The sequence below is a fragment of the Nematolebias whitei genome, chromosome 3 (genome assembly GCF_014905685.2).
Source record: "Nematolebias whitei isolate Nwh7 chromosome 3, NemWhi1, whole genome shotgun sequence".
Lineage (NCBI taxonomy): Eukaryota > Metazoa > Chordata > Actinopteri > Cyprinodontiformes > Rivulidae > Nematolebias > Nematolebias whitei.
In genome coordinates, this window is record NC_056500.1 from 32,957,812 (window position 1) to 32,973,013 (window position 15,202).

Consider the following 15,202-nt stretch of genomic DNA (forward strand, 5'->3'; position numbering starts at 1 on the left):
CCCCCCCCCCCCCCCCCCGCTTCCTTGCTGTGCTCTTTTGTCCTGTGAACCCTTAAAAAAAGCCTCTCTTTTTTTTTTCCTGCATACCTCTTAATTGGAAGGATCAGCTGGTCTCTCAACAAGATTGATCAACTTCTCCAGACAGGAGTCAGGGTAAGGAGGACCCTCTGACCTCTTTAAGGAACAAATTGGATTCATGATGACGACTAGATTCTACTGTTTGGGTTGGTGGAATCTGGTTGTCTACAAATTCTTGTGGAGGTGTTGAAGCTTGACAGTGCTTGGACTGAATGTGGAGCTGTGACAGGGAATTGGAGCAGCTGTATCAGGACTGTGATCTCCCTGGCAGCACTCATGAATGGTGGAATAATCTGGAGAAGCTGTGAGCTCGACTTTTGGAGTAAAGGATCAATTCGGCTGTTTTGGAGTTTCCATCAGAGAATATGTACCAGCGAGACTTTAAAAGGCAGAAACAACAATTACGAGTTCTGCCTGACCCAAACTGTGGCCTTGATGCCGGACTTATCTCAACTCCTCCTGGAATGTTTGGAAATTAACTAAGATGCATTGACTGTTTCCTCACCCCTCCCTTCCCCAAGGCCGTGGACATGTAACAGAATCTCAACTGAGCTGAAGATGAACGTCACCTCTTACCTGGACAATGGCTGAGGGGGGGCTCTGGACTATGCTACGACTTTCCCTTAAAAATTCAATGTTTTCACCGCCTATATGTAAATGTATAATGTCTGTTTATGTTGCTTTGCTGTGGTAGTTTTTTTGATGCCTCAAATTGTGCCCTGTCTAGGACACGGTGTGAGAGATCTTTTTTTTATACCGTCTCTCCTCTCTTTCCTTTTCTTATCTAAGCAAAATATTATTCTGAATAAGAATAAGAAGGCCGCGCTGATTATTTTAGCCGCAGCTTCGTGCACTCCGCCCATCTTCAGACGACTCTACGTACATATTCGCGTTGTATCTCGGTGCAATGCCAATAAAGTTTATTCTGATTCTTCTGATTCTGATTATTGTGACTGAGAACATGTTTCCCCTCTGCCCTAAGAACAAGGAGCTCTATTGTCTCCCAAAACAGTTGAACCATCTCCGAAAACACTCTCTTATCTCGAACTGAAGAATTTCTCTTACATGCCCATGAACCATATGTCAGAGTGCTGTGTGTAAGAACACTGCAGCTGGCTTCAAGGACACCCCCTGAACGATGGTGAACTTGACTGAGCTGACAAGGATATAAAAACGAGCAGATAACGAGGCTCATTTCTGTGACTGGTCTTCATGTGTATACATTTATGCATATTTATGTATGTAGCCTGCTCTGAAATCCAACCTTGCAAGTAAAATGTGATGTACTGTATATATGAGCAGAAACTGGTGCCATCACAAACTGAATTTGAATTGCTCAAACCGTAGTTGCATAATTTGAAATTAAATCTATTGGTTTGAAAAAAAATTTCACAAAATTAAAAATGAATTTAATGGTTTGAAACTGGGCTGTACAGTGGCACAACTGGTAGAGCTGCTGCCTCTCAGTGAGCAGGTCCCTGGTTCAAACCCCGGTCCAGGGGCCTTTCTGGGTGGAGTTTGCATGTTCTCTCAGTGCATGCATGGGTTTTCTCCGTGTACTCCGGTTTCCTCCCACAGACCAAAAACATGCATGTTAGGCTGATTGGTAACTCTAAATTGTCCCTAGGTGTGAGTGAGAGAGTGAATGGTTGTTTGTCTTGTTTGTCTCTGTGTCCCTGTGATGGACTTGTGACCCGTCCAGGGTGTACCCCGCCCCTCGCACAGTGATTGCTGGACATGGGCACCAGCGACCCCCGTGATCCAAAATGGAAGAAGCAGGTAAAAGATAATGGATGGATGAATGGTTTGAAACTGAATTAATTTGCTTTGAAACTGTATTTTGTTGTACAGAAGTTTCTCGCTACTTCGTAGTTTAACTTTCGCAGACTCGCTCTTTCGTGGTTTTTCAATGTAAGATTGTACACAACACATGATTGTTAACTTTAATATTACTCACGTGATTGGGATTATTCGGGATAAAAAGTTTATGAAAAAAATACTTCGAACAGGTGCCGCAATTTTGAAGTTTTCTTTCAATAAGCAAGTCAAAAGAACTACACTACCCAGAAGCCAACAGTGCTTCTGGATGCTGCTTTCTACCAAAATGGATGGAACACAAAGTCAGAAGTACTTATGAGTACTTATCATAGTATCAATTAAGCTCACAGAACTGGCAGGAAAGTTGCAAATAATCCTGAAGCTGAATTATCCACATGCACATCAACCTGGATGGGGCGGTAGTCTTTGTCGCTGCAGGGTAAGTCTGCCATACTGGAACTGAGCCCGACCAGAACTGAGCTGCTGGTCTGCAAAGCTGGGGAGCACCCATACAAAAATTTTGCAGTACTGTATATATGTACTTATGTTGTTAAAATAAGGTAGGTGTAAGTGTTTATAACATTGCAAGAGTGTGGGAAGGGTTTATAAAGCCTATAAACACTAACATAAATATAGCGTTCCTACTTTGTGGTTTTTCACCTATTTTGGGGGTGTCTGGAACGTAACCCCTGCGATAATTGAGGGACTACTGTATTAAAAATTCAATTTGACTACTTTCATTTTCAGGTCTACAATTCAATTTGAATTCCAAAATTCAGTTTTTTGAGTCACACATCCGGGTCCTTGAGAAAGCCTCGGAGTAATCGAACACAGATTGACAGATTGATGTTTCACATTTCACGTTAGTGAAACTTCCTTTACAGTGTATTTTGAGCTGGAACAGTGGCACACATGAGTTCATGTTCATGTGCGCGCCACTGCTCCAGCTCAAAGCATGCTGTAAAGGAAGTTCTTCTTCTTTGGTGGGTTGCATCTACTCTGTTGCATCACCGCCTCTTTGAGACTCAACCCCGTGCCTACTTTTCCATAAAGGAAGTTCCACTGACGTGAAACGTAAATCTGTCGATCTGTGTCCGATTACTCTGTAGCTTTCTCAAGGAGCCGCATGTGTGAAACAAAAAACTGAATTTTGGAATTGAAATTGAATTATAGAACTGAAAATGAAAGTAGTCTATCTGAATTTTCAATACAATTAAATACAGTTTCAAAGCAAATGAATTCAGGTTCAAACCATTAAATTCAGTTTCAATTTAGTGAAATTAATTTTCAATCCATTGGATTTGATTTCAAATGACACGAATACAGATTCAGTCTGAGCAATTCAAATTCGGTTTCTGATGGTACAAGTTTCTGCCCTTAGGTATAAAACTTCACCTGCTGTAAGTTGTGGTTCTTTTGAGTAAACATCAGAGAACAAGAGATTTTTTTCCAGCACCTACAATAGTTTGGGATGGGTTTGTGCACCCAAACGTGTCTTGACAGCAGGAAATGTGGCCGCAGGGATCAAACACTCCTAAATGAATTCTCAGCTGCTCTGGAGTCAGACAGTCTGAAGACTGACTGACCATAACATACACACTCAAACACACTCCTGACCACCATCAGCAGCCAACTTCAAAACTCCAAACAAGTCCCAATCACCGTCAGATATCTCTCTTCTCTTCAATCGTTTTTATTTTGTTTGGTGACTGCATAAAGTCATCACAGTGAAAAACAATCCCCGTCAAACATCTGATAAACTGTAAACTACAATTTTAACATGATGCTATAAACACTGTGATGTTTACTAAGTAAAAAACAGATGAGCTGCCTAAATATGTTCTTGTTTGTTTATGAACGCTGATTGTTAATCTGTGTTCGTGAATGACAGTTTTCGTCATACATGGATGTTGCGTGCAGCATTCAGCAGTTCCAGACAGACAAATGAGCCTTAATGATGCAGAGAACATTAACCATCAGCATCTGGAAGCTGATGTTGATTCACAGAGGTAAATAAGAGGAGCAGGAGGGAGTAATGAGACAGATGATAAACAGGTGTTGTTAAAAAAAGAATTTGAGAAGGCTCAAGTCTTGTAGAACAGAGGTTTCTAAAGTGTTGCAAGGAGCTGTTCCCCTCATCTTTCTGAGCGTGCAGCCACAGTCTGCTGCTGCCGTCCATGATTTGGGCCTTTTTGTTTAGGATGTCAGAGCAAAATGTTGACTCGCACTAAATTCCCAGTGATGGTGTTGTGGTAAGAGACCGCACCATTTGTTCCAGTCAAACCTACTTTTATCAGGTTGTTTATTTTCATACTGTTAAGATTTAAAAAGTTGTTTATTTTAGAAATTGTGAATTCAATGTGTTTGTTGTTTTCTGGCTTTTTCTGCGACTCTACTTCCTCAGGTGGCTGAGACGAGCTGGACTGGGAAGCTCACCTCAGTCCTCACCTCCTTCTACAGGTGTGCAGTGGAGAGTATCCTGTGCTCCAGCATCAACGTGTGGCATGGAGGCTGCACAGCTGCAGAAAGAAAAGCTTTGCAGAGAGTGGTGAAGGCTGCACAGAAGTCTGTCGGAGTCAGTTTCCCCATCATCACAGACATGTACACCTCTAGATGCAGGAAAAGGGCCACCTGCATCATGAAGGACCCCACTCACCCAGCACACACACTTTTTGCCTTGCTCCCCTCAGCCAGGAGGTTAAGGAGCATTAAGTGTAGAACCACTAGACTGAGGAACAGCTTCTACCCTGAGGCTGTTAGACTCATGAATCTCTAACCAGGATAATCACTGCAATTCCACTTTAATTGGTGATTTAACACTTACCCATGCTGCTGATTACCCATGCTGCTGATTTCTTACCCATAAGCTGCTGTATTCATACCCATTTGCTCACAACAGACTCATGTTCTGGCTGCTGTTTAATACATCATATTCTATTATATTATTATTGTTGTAGCGTATATCTTAGATCCTTTACAGTATACTTTCTTTTATTATGCTTAATATTTTTGCTATTTTGGGGTATAACTGAGATCTTGAGTACATCATTTCATTCCACCTCATGTACCACATGTGATGTGAATGACAATAAAGAACCTTTTTACCTTGAACCTTGAACCTTTTCTCACCTTATAAGAAATATCTGCAGTTGCATCACTTGCTGGCTTCAAAAACAACAATATTTGAAGTGGTGTTCTGTAAAGTAATCATGAACAGAATAAATAACATCTTACCTGATGACAAGTATGAGGGTGGCCAATGCCAAAAGTGGATTGCTGCTATCTTAAAACTACTCTGGACGTTTTATAGCGGTTGATGCAAACACTATTTAATAAACTCTTACACCTCCATCAGTTTCTCAACACATGGTTAATTTTTATATATGTAATTCTATAGGTTTAGCAAGTGCTAAAAGCAAGAGCTAACACTTTTGGTGCAGCATGGACTCAAATTCAACAGGAAATGTATAATATTTCTACCAAAATTTAAAAAAGTGAAATTAGCAGCAGTGTAAGGGTTTTAGTTTAAGCCTTTGCATTAACTGCTTTCAAACTTGCTTTAAAGGCGTTCAAATGTTAGCTAATCCTTAAGGTATGAATGCTCCTTGCAAATAATATAATTTGTGTAAAGGAACATGCAATAAGAAACTGAGGGTGGTGTAAAAGTTTGTAAGATAGAGTTTGCAAAAATTGATTTGAAAGTTTGGTAATAGTAAGACCAGTGATTCACTTTGGCCTTGGCTGCATTGGGACTAGCCATTAACTTGTCAGTTCATTCCAGTCTGTCCACACTGAGGTTGTAGCTGTCTGCAACTGCTACAATATCAGTTGTTATTTTCCCACAAAACACCTCTAAAAAAATGAATAAAAATATAAATTTTAAAAACACTGCTACAATCGACCATACATCGAATACATGTTTTGTCAAAATGTCTTCTAAAGCTGCTGCTCTGCTGTTTCTGTCCTTCGTTGTAAAGAAGCCCAAGCCTGAACAGAGTGTGAACAGATAGTTCTCCCAGGCAGCGCTGAAACTGTTTATCCTCCTAATTTATATTTCATTTACTTCCCTCAGATTTCAAAGATGCTGATGTCATCTGCATGATGTGCCCTGCTGGTTTTTGTTGTAAGTCATGCATGAAGTTTATGTAAATGACAATTTTAAAAGTCGACAAATACTATTAGAACTTACAGAACATCAACTCATATATTTTAAATGGTAGATATTCCAGAAGCTTCACCGCTGACTGTAAGCAATGAAAAAATATCTTATCTGAGTTCAACTTTTGCTAACAAACTTGTAGTTTGATTCATATTTCTCTGTCTCTCTCTTCTCTTTCTGCAATGTTTTCATGAGTCTGATCTATTGAACATCTGCCATTCACCCTGAGGGGCCCTCTCCATGTATTTTAGTCTGCAGGTGAAAACACGAGGAGATCAGCAGCGCACAGAGGATGCAGTAGTATATTCCTCCTGAAGCAACGGGAGTGGGGAGAAGATTTACTGCTCCTGGAAGCCTCGGTGTTAAAAAGTAAATGATGCTGAGTTCCAGGTGGGTAAACGGAGAGACGCTTCATTGAAAAATGAGAGAGGAATGGAAGAGGGAAGTAAAAAGATGGAGGCAACAGACAAACAGAACACCGGTGCTGCTTTCAGAGCTGCTTCATCACCGTATAACCCCCTGCTTCCAGTGTTTTCCCTCCACCCAGGCCTTTTTGCACACATTACTCCCCATGCTGAGGGAAACACCCACCATAAAGACATCAGGTTCTGCCCATAAATAACAAGTCAATCCTCCCTGGCCTGTCTCCAGGGTTTCTAAAAGCAAGGCATGAAGTGAAGGAGCAAGGAAACCAGATCTGAGCGTCCCAGCAGGCAAATGGAACAACCAAAACATTACTGTGCAAAAACACACACGCAAAAACATGTTTATCATTAAAACAGTATAATTTCTCTTCAGTGTGCTAAAAATTGCGTGATTTTAAAGGAAATTGGAAGTTTCTAACTAAATAAGAATTAGACACAAGCACAGGACGACTGAGCCGTTTTTACATATTTTTAAAAAGCTCCCACTTCAGAAAACGTTCAGGTGAAAATTGTGAAATACATTTATTATCAGAAAAGACTAAATGTAATGCATTAAAATAATATTTAAAAAAAAATAAAATTCACAAAATTAAACTACTTTTGTAGGCAGGAATCTCTTGTATTCATGTTATTTAGGTTTTTTGTGGCTTTTGTTACAGAAAGTGTGAGGAATACTTCTCACCAGCAGCAGGTCTGATGGGGTTCCTGTCCTGCTGAGAGGAGCTGGTTTGGACCATGGGGGTGTGAGGGGGACACGGTCTGTTCCTCAGCCTCTCTGTCTCCCTCTTCATCTCCTCCATTCTGCGCTGAAGCCCCTCCAGCGCCCTCTCCATACGCTCCTTCTCCCCCTGCAGCAGGTTCCTCTCACCCATGACTTGGTTCAACGCTTCCTGAAGCTCAGAGTGACTCCTGACCCCGGTGCCCCGGTGGGCTCCTGGTGGTGACTGAAGCTGGGACACCAGTGCCTCCAGCACACTTAGTCTTGCCTTCAGGCTCTCCACTTCTGGGGGTGCGACCTGTGGGCAGCTGACCTCAGTGGGGCTGGGCACAGTGAAGGTGTACTGGCATCGCCCGCTGCGATCGTTTCCCCTCCACAGAGCGGCTCGGTCCTGGGCATCACCTTGCATCACAAGACCAAACATGCACAGAGACAGAATGAAGAGCATGTTTAGGACGGTCCTCGGTTATTCTAAAATTCTTTTAATCGTTTTGATCTGCTCAGCTTTCTGTATTTGTGCAGAGCAATCCTTTTATTCCCAATTCCAGGTGAGATCCTATTTTTGTGTCTTCTTCTTGAATAATCTCTTGTTGTCCTGCAGCTGTCACTTGTGCTCGTCTCCTCTTCTTGTCTTGTTCTGTGCTTGGAATGGCTTTGCAACACTGAGCTCTCCCTAAGAGCTCCCAGATATTTATACAATCTGAAAGGGGACGCAAGGAGGGAAGGTGGAAAACAGGGAGGAGAGGAGAAGTAAAAGAAAGAAGGGGGATGGGAGGAAAGATGAAGGGAGGGAGAGGAAGTATTTTCGGGAAAGAAAGTAAGGCAAGGAATGCCAGCTATTTTAGAGGATAAAAAAAACCATCTCATTTTGGACAATTCTCACCTTTTTTATACCACTGTGAATATTTTTTTTAATTCAAGGATGTGCTTACTGATTTGTAAACATTTTTATTTTGCACCTCACCTGAAACCACTTTCCTTCAGATGCTTGATGAGGGTCTTTAACAGTTGAGGGGATTAAAGATTTGGGTTCAGCATTACAGGAAGAGCAGATCCTTGTTGGATACAGTTTCTCCCCCAGGAGCCAGTGTCTCCTTACATTTGGGGGGCCAAGTGTAAGAAGACACATCTGATGCTGACACAAACTGTGTCCCGTCAGCGGAGCCTGGGTTAGACGTGAACCATCCCCCTCAGTTTGCATGACTCCACAACATGCAACTGGCATGCTGACTGCAGGAATGTCCACCAGAGCTGTTGCCTGTGAACGTCCACATCATAAGCTGTCTCCAAAGGTGTTTCAGAGAATTTGGCAGTACATCCAACCGGCCTCACAACCACAGACCACATGTAATCACACCAGCCCAGGACCTCCACATCCAGCATCTAAACCTGTAAGATCCTCTGAGACCTACCACCCAGCCTGCTGCTGAAAAAGAGATTTGCATAAACAAAGAATTTCATTTCACCTTTATTTAACCATAAACACTAAGAATAAATTCTTATTGGTGCTGGCCTGGCAAGCACCAACAGATGCTTGTAGGGTCAACGGAAGGGAAACAATACAGTTAGACAAAACCATGAAATATAGTAATTAACAAGCAAATCACAAATTACATTAACAACAGTTCATTGTCAGAGTTAAACAAAAACAATACTAAGCATGAAAACATTTGCAAGTACTGTATCTTTAAAAATGGCTTTTAAACTATTTTTAAAACTAGAAACTGAGACAAGTGAGGTCAGACTCAAAAGTCTTTTGAAGCAGATCCAGTCTGATAGAGCAGCAGAGGAAACGCGAGACTTGGTCTTTAGACTTGTACTGAGGTACAAGGTACAAGGAGGTACTGAGGTGTTATACTTCAAAATCGATGCTAGTTGCAGTAGATTAGTTATATATTTTTTCTTCTTTTGGCTGCTCCATTCTTCAGGGGTCACCAGCGAACTAAGTTGCACAAAGACGTGGCAATTATTTTTACGCTGGATGCCCTTCCTGACACAACCACAGACCACCGAGCTACCACAGCCCTCTGCATGGAGCAGAGAGCTGCCCTCTAGGGTGCAGTAGATTAGTTACATATGGAGGTGAATAACCCAGCGTCTTATAAATTAGGGTAAACTAATGAATTTTACAACAAGTATATAGCGAAGGCCATTTAACAAGTGTGTAGAGGTGACAATGGTGTGTTCTATAAGGAGGATTTGTAACAAAGAAAATAGCAGAGAGATAAATTGTGTCCAGTTTACAAAGGACACCCTTATGAGCATGTCTGTAAATTATGTCTCCATAATCCAACACATGTAGAACGTTTTTTTTCAACAATGGTGCGTTTTGCAGCCAATGTAAATGAAGACTGATTTATATATAGATAACCAAGTCTTGCCTTAACCTTAGATTGGAAAACATTAACATGATGTGAAAAGGATAGAGCAGCATCAATCCAAATTTCCAAATATTTATAAACTCTTCTATAATATCACCGGTTACAGTGGTGAAGTCCACCGAGGTGGGTGTGGTTCCTTCTCTATGACTGAACCAAATAATTTTAGTTTTCGTGGCATTTAAGGACAACTTTAAGTCAGAAATGCCTGCTGGATTTCAAGAAAACCACATGCAAGGGACTTCACAACCTCATCCAGAGTAGAACCAAAAGCATATAAAATAGTGCCATTGGCATATGAATGGAGGCCTCACTAACAATATGTGAGATATCATTTATAAATATGGAGAAAAGAGTTGGACCAAGAATGGAGCCTTGGGGTACACCTGACATAACAGAAAGAAATTGTGAAGTATGAGAATCAACCTTCACTTGCTGCGACCTATTCAAAAGATAACTACGGAACCATGTTAGTGGCTATCCCCAAATTCTAATATGGTCAAGTTGTTTCAATAAATTGGAATGATTAACTGATTCAAAAGCTTTCACTAAATTGATGAATATTGCTGCAAATTCATTCAACTTTTATTTATGCAGGTTAATCCCACTGAGCCTCGGGGACTCATTTACAAGAGAGACCTGAATGCTCACATTCGATGGCGTATTGCACGCTGGAGAGGTGTTCGCTTCACAGATGAATCATGGCTTTCACTTAGGCCTATATGGCAGATGGAGTTGTGTGGGTGAGTGGTTTGCTGATGTGAACGTTGTGAATGGAGTGGTCTACGGTGGCGGTGGGGTTATGGTATGGGCAGTCATATGTTATGCACAACGAACACAGGGGCTGGTGGTTACACATGGTCTGAGGTAGTGAGGACAGTTGGATGTAACGCCAAATTCTCTGAACATGGACATTCCTGTAGCCAGCACCAGTTGCATGCTCCCTCAGAACTTGAAACATCTGTGGCATTGTGCTGTGTAATAAAACTGCACATTTTAGAGTGGCCTTTTATTGATGCCGTCTAATCAGCATCTTGATATATCACACCTGTGCTCAGTAACACAAATTTACACAAATTTGTGAACAATGTTTGAGAGAAAAAGGCCTTTTCTATACAGTACATAGAAAAAGTCTTAGACCTTTGAGTTCAGTTCATGATGAAATGGGAGCAGAAACAAGTGTTGTGTTTGTATTTTGTTCAGTGTACCGGTAAATGGTGCAGACGTATGTAATCATCTCAAATTCTGTTTGGCACACAAACCACTCTCCTCCCTCCCTTAGAATTTTGTTTCCGGCTTATATGACTCATAACTATTTCATGTATCATAATGTGGTCTTATTTTATGAAGCTTTAAATGGAGGATCAAAACATCCTCTGCTGCCAGTATGAAACTATAGCCTGCCAGACAGGCCAAACAGTTCTCAGCTACGTGTTGTAGATATACAAATTCCACACACACTCGTCAAATTACCAGGTTTTTGTGATGGAATGAATCCACAGTCAGTCATTTCAAACCATTTTCCATCTTCAATGTGACATATATTCATGAGAAATCTTATATGACGCACTGAGGACAGTCATCAAGAAGTGGAGAATTTGGAATTACAGTGACAGAGGATTTCCCCTCAAACTGATGAAAAGACAAGTCAGAAACTGGTTTGTGAACCAACCCTTTAAAATTCTCTAAATTTCTGCATAAATGTGACCTAAAACATCAGATTTTCACATAAGCCGTAAAAGTAGATAAAGAACCCAGTTAAACAAATGAGACAAAATTATATTTTATTTATTGAGGAAAATTGTCCAATATTACACATTTGTGAGTGGTAACAGTATGTGAACTGTGGATTAAGGTCAGGACTTTAACTTGGCCGTTCCAAAACATGAACTTTATTCTTCTTGAACCATTCTTTGGTAGAACAACTTGTGTGCTTTGGGTCATTGTCTTGCTGCATGACCCACCTTCTCGAGATTCAGTTCATGGACAGATGTTCTGATAGTTTCCCTTAGAATTCTCTGATATAATTCAGAATTCATTGTTCAATGATGGCAAACCGTCCTGGCCCAGATGCAGCAAAACTTGCCCAAACCATGATACTACCACCACCATGTTTCACAGATGGTATAAGGTTCTTATGCAGGAATGCAGAGTTTTCCTTTCTCCAAACATAACACTTTTCATTTACTTATTGTCATTGCCATGATAACAGTTATGGATAGCAACAAAATTTTGATGGTATATCATATCATATACCTACACATTAATAAATTAGCACATGGTGCAAAAGAACTTAGCAAGGTTCTGATGATCAATGTAAACACAGATAATACACATCTAAGGACAGGATAAAAGGGAAAACCTGTAAACAGCCAGATGTGGAAGGGGTAGTAGTTGGAGTTGGTTGCTGCAGCAATGCAATATCCATTTCACAGTTTATTGTCATGAGATTTGAGATGCAAGAATAATGGGCGGTGTCTGAGAGATGACATTCTTTCTATTTTGGTCTTATCCGTCCACAAAACATTCTTCCAACGGTCTTCTGGATTGTCCACGTGATCATTAACAAACTGCAGACGTGCTGCAATGTTCTTTTTGGAGAGCAGTGGCTTCTCCTTCAACCCTGCCATGACCACCATTGTTTCTCCTGATGGTGGACTCATGAACATTAGTATCACATTTACAGTTAAGGTTGATCCCAAGTTTGCAGACTGAGAAGAAGACAGAGCCAGGAGTACAAAAGGTAAGCGACTTTATTTACAGGTGCAGCAGCTTCAGGGCTGGAAGGGAAAAGGGGACAATGTGAGCATCTTTTATGATATTAGATTTGCAGCGATGGTTGAGAAACAGTAGATTCATTCTTCTCACTTTTATGTCTTTTAGATGAAGCCAGAGAGGAAGAGAAGATGAGGTCCTAGGTTTTCTGTGGGAGAGAGTTGAAGCTCCAAAGGAGGTGAGTACTGGATGAGCAGGTTGTTCCTGGTAGAGCGTTGTTGACTTCAGGTACTTGTTTAATTGCTTGAAGGGACAATATCCATCCAAAGGAGGGCCATGAAGAGCGAGGTGGTCTTGGAAGACTCATACAGGGTCAGGACTTGGACGTCGCTAAAGGAAATCACAAAGGTTTGTTAAATACTGTTAGTAAACAGATTTAGCTGGCTGTCCATTAGTTACCAGTTGGTAGGCAATGTTCCATCACTGGGAGAACATCTGGCAGGAGCTTTCATGCTCAGCAGATCAGTCCTTATTAATCTGCAGCAGGTGTGGAGTGGTGGCTGATTGCACATGGTTTGTAGCTGTGGAGAGAGTGAGTGTGGCTGGAAAACCTAGGAATCCTACAGTCAATGTGAGAGAGACCTTCAGGTGCTTAGAAGCTACTCTGGGGTCCTTTGTGACCTTGTTGACTATTCCACACCTTGTTCTTAGAGTGATCTTTGTTGGTCCACCCCTCCTGGGGAGGTAACAATGCTCTTGAATTTCCTCCATCTGTACACAGTCTGTGGATTGGTGGAGTCCAAACTCTTTACAGATGGTTTGTAACCTTTTCCAGTCTGATGATCATCAACAACTTTTTCTGAGCTCCTCAGAAATCTCCTTTGTTCCTGCCATGATCCACTTCCACAAACATGTTGTGAAGAGCAGACTTTGATAGATCCTGTTCTTTAAATCAAACATGGTGCCCACTCACACCTGATCGACATCACATTAATTGAAAACACTTGACTTTACCACTCACAAATATACAATATTCGATCATTTTCCTCAATAAATAAATAACAAAGTATAATATTTTTGTCTCATTTGTTTAACTTTATCTACTTTTAGGACTTGTGTGAAAATCTGATGATAGTTTAGGTCGTATTTATGCAGAAATATAGAAAATTATAAAGAATTCACAAACTTTCAAGCACCAGCTCTCTGCTCCACACAGAGGGCTGTGGTAGCTTGGTGGTCTGTTGTTGCATCAGGAAGGACATCCGGTGTAAAAACAATTGCCAAGTCTTTGTTCGAGTCGCTGTGGTGAAGAAGAGAGCAGTCGGAAAAAAAAAATTCAAGTAGAAATGTATGGCCACAATATAGTGTTTTGTTATGCAAAAAAAAAAAAAAAAAAATCAGCAAATTAATGTATACTCTTCAGCTTTTAAGCATAGTGATAGAGGACTGATGATTTGGGCAGTGCATATTTACGTCAACAAGACCTGGGCACCTTGCAATGACTATATTAACTCCACTTTGGAGTCAGCCTTATGTCCAACAGCTAAAGCTTTGCTGAACAGAATCATTTAAAAGGTGCTGCAGTAGCTCGGTGTTCAGTGCCACAGTCTCGTAATCCTAAGGCTGAAAGATTATTCCCAGGTTGTGTCGGGAAAGGCATGGGGTGTAAAACAATTGCCAAATCTTTCATTCAAGTTTGTTGGTTGTCCTCAAGCTGCTTCTGTGAGTAGCAAGTTGGCCATCTGACCTAAAACATTTGATTGTTGTACATGATGAGTGATTGTTTTGAACTGATGGGCCCTGTTTGCACGTGTTAAAAGCCTGCTTCTGAGATTCCAACAGGAGGTTGGCTTGAAACACAGCAGTGAAGACTACCTATGGGACAGATCTGGTTGGCAGGCTGTAGACTGAGGAAGTCCTCTGGATGGGGGGACGAAAACTTTCTCACTAAAACAAACTGGTCCAGATGACTTGTCAACACTTTTTGTTGTTATTTACCTGGATGATTGAGCTTACAAACTTTTTTTTTAATTTTTGGCTGTAGCTAATTTTGCAGAAGAGAACAGCCAAATAAAAAACAAGAAATGGGAATTAAGAAGAATCTTCAACAGCACGACTGACAACAAATAAAGGAGTTGTAAGGATTTAAAGTTCAGATTTCAGCCGGCATAAACAAAAACCTGAACTTGTAAATGAAAGTAAAATATTTCAGTGTAGGAAACGTGATCCAGTCATCTAGAACATGCTTACTTCAACTTGTTGCCATGAGCTACTGATCAAATGTTGACTTCGATTTTCATGCAGTTTAATTGTTGTTGTTTAGTTTTTGTTTTAAATAAATATACCATATGTTATTTAGATAAGGTTGTATTTACCTATTTTTTAAGAACTGATATTGTCTTGATGTGCAAAACAACTGAAAGAGGGTCTTACAAATTTTTAATATGACTTTAGTATGACCTTTAAAGCAGTGGTTCTCAAACTGGCATCCCCGGACCCCCAGGGGTCCGAGAGACAGTGCTTGGGGGTTCGTTAAAAAAAAAAATAAAAAAATATATATATATACACATTTTTTTCTAATTTAATTTAAAAAAAATTTTTTACAAGCACGTAGATGTTTAATAACCTGTTAAAATACACCAAAATGCAGGAAATCGCATCTACTTTATTCAAAAATGTCTGGGGGAGGAACCCCAGACCCCCCACCCCACACACACACACACACTATGTGTGTTCTGGCATCGATCCGTTTCCAAATGAAGATCTGTTACTTGGTATGCTGCTATGATTCTGTTCAGTTTTATGTGAAGTTTTCTGCAATAATTTGAAGAAGTGACGATACACGTTCATTGTGTGAATAGGTAAAAGTTTTGAAGTAGTTTCTGATAGTTAATTTTCTCAAAACTGTAAT

The 15,202-nt window shown here is 40.7% G+C and overlaps 1 protein-coding gene across 1 annotated transcript in view; it reads right to left on the reverse strand.

Moving 5' to 3' along the window:
- Positions 1-7,909, reverse strand: part of myoc (myocilin) — a 12,047-nt gene extending 4,138 nt beyond the window's left edge. Inside the window, exon 1 of the mRNA XM_037674846.1 lies at positions 7,163-7,909. Within this exon, the coding sequence (XP_037530774.1) occupies positions 7,163-7,646 (484 nt within the window). The 5' untranslated portion in view covers positions 7,647-7,909. The remainder of the gene's footprint in view (positions 1-7,162) is intronic.
- Positions 7,910-15,202: the final 7,293 nt, after the last annotated feature.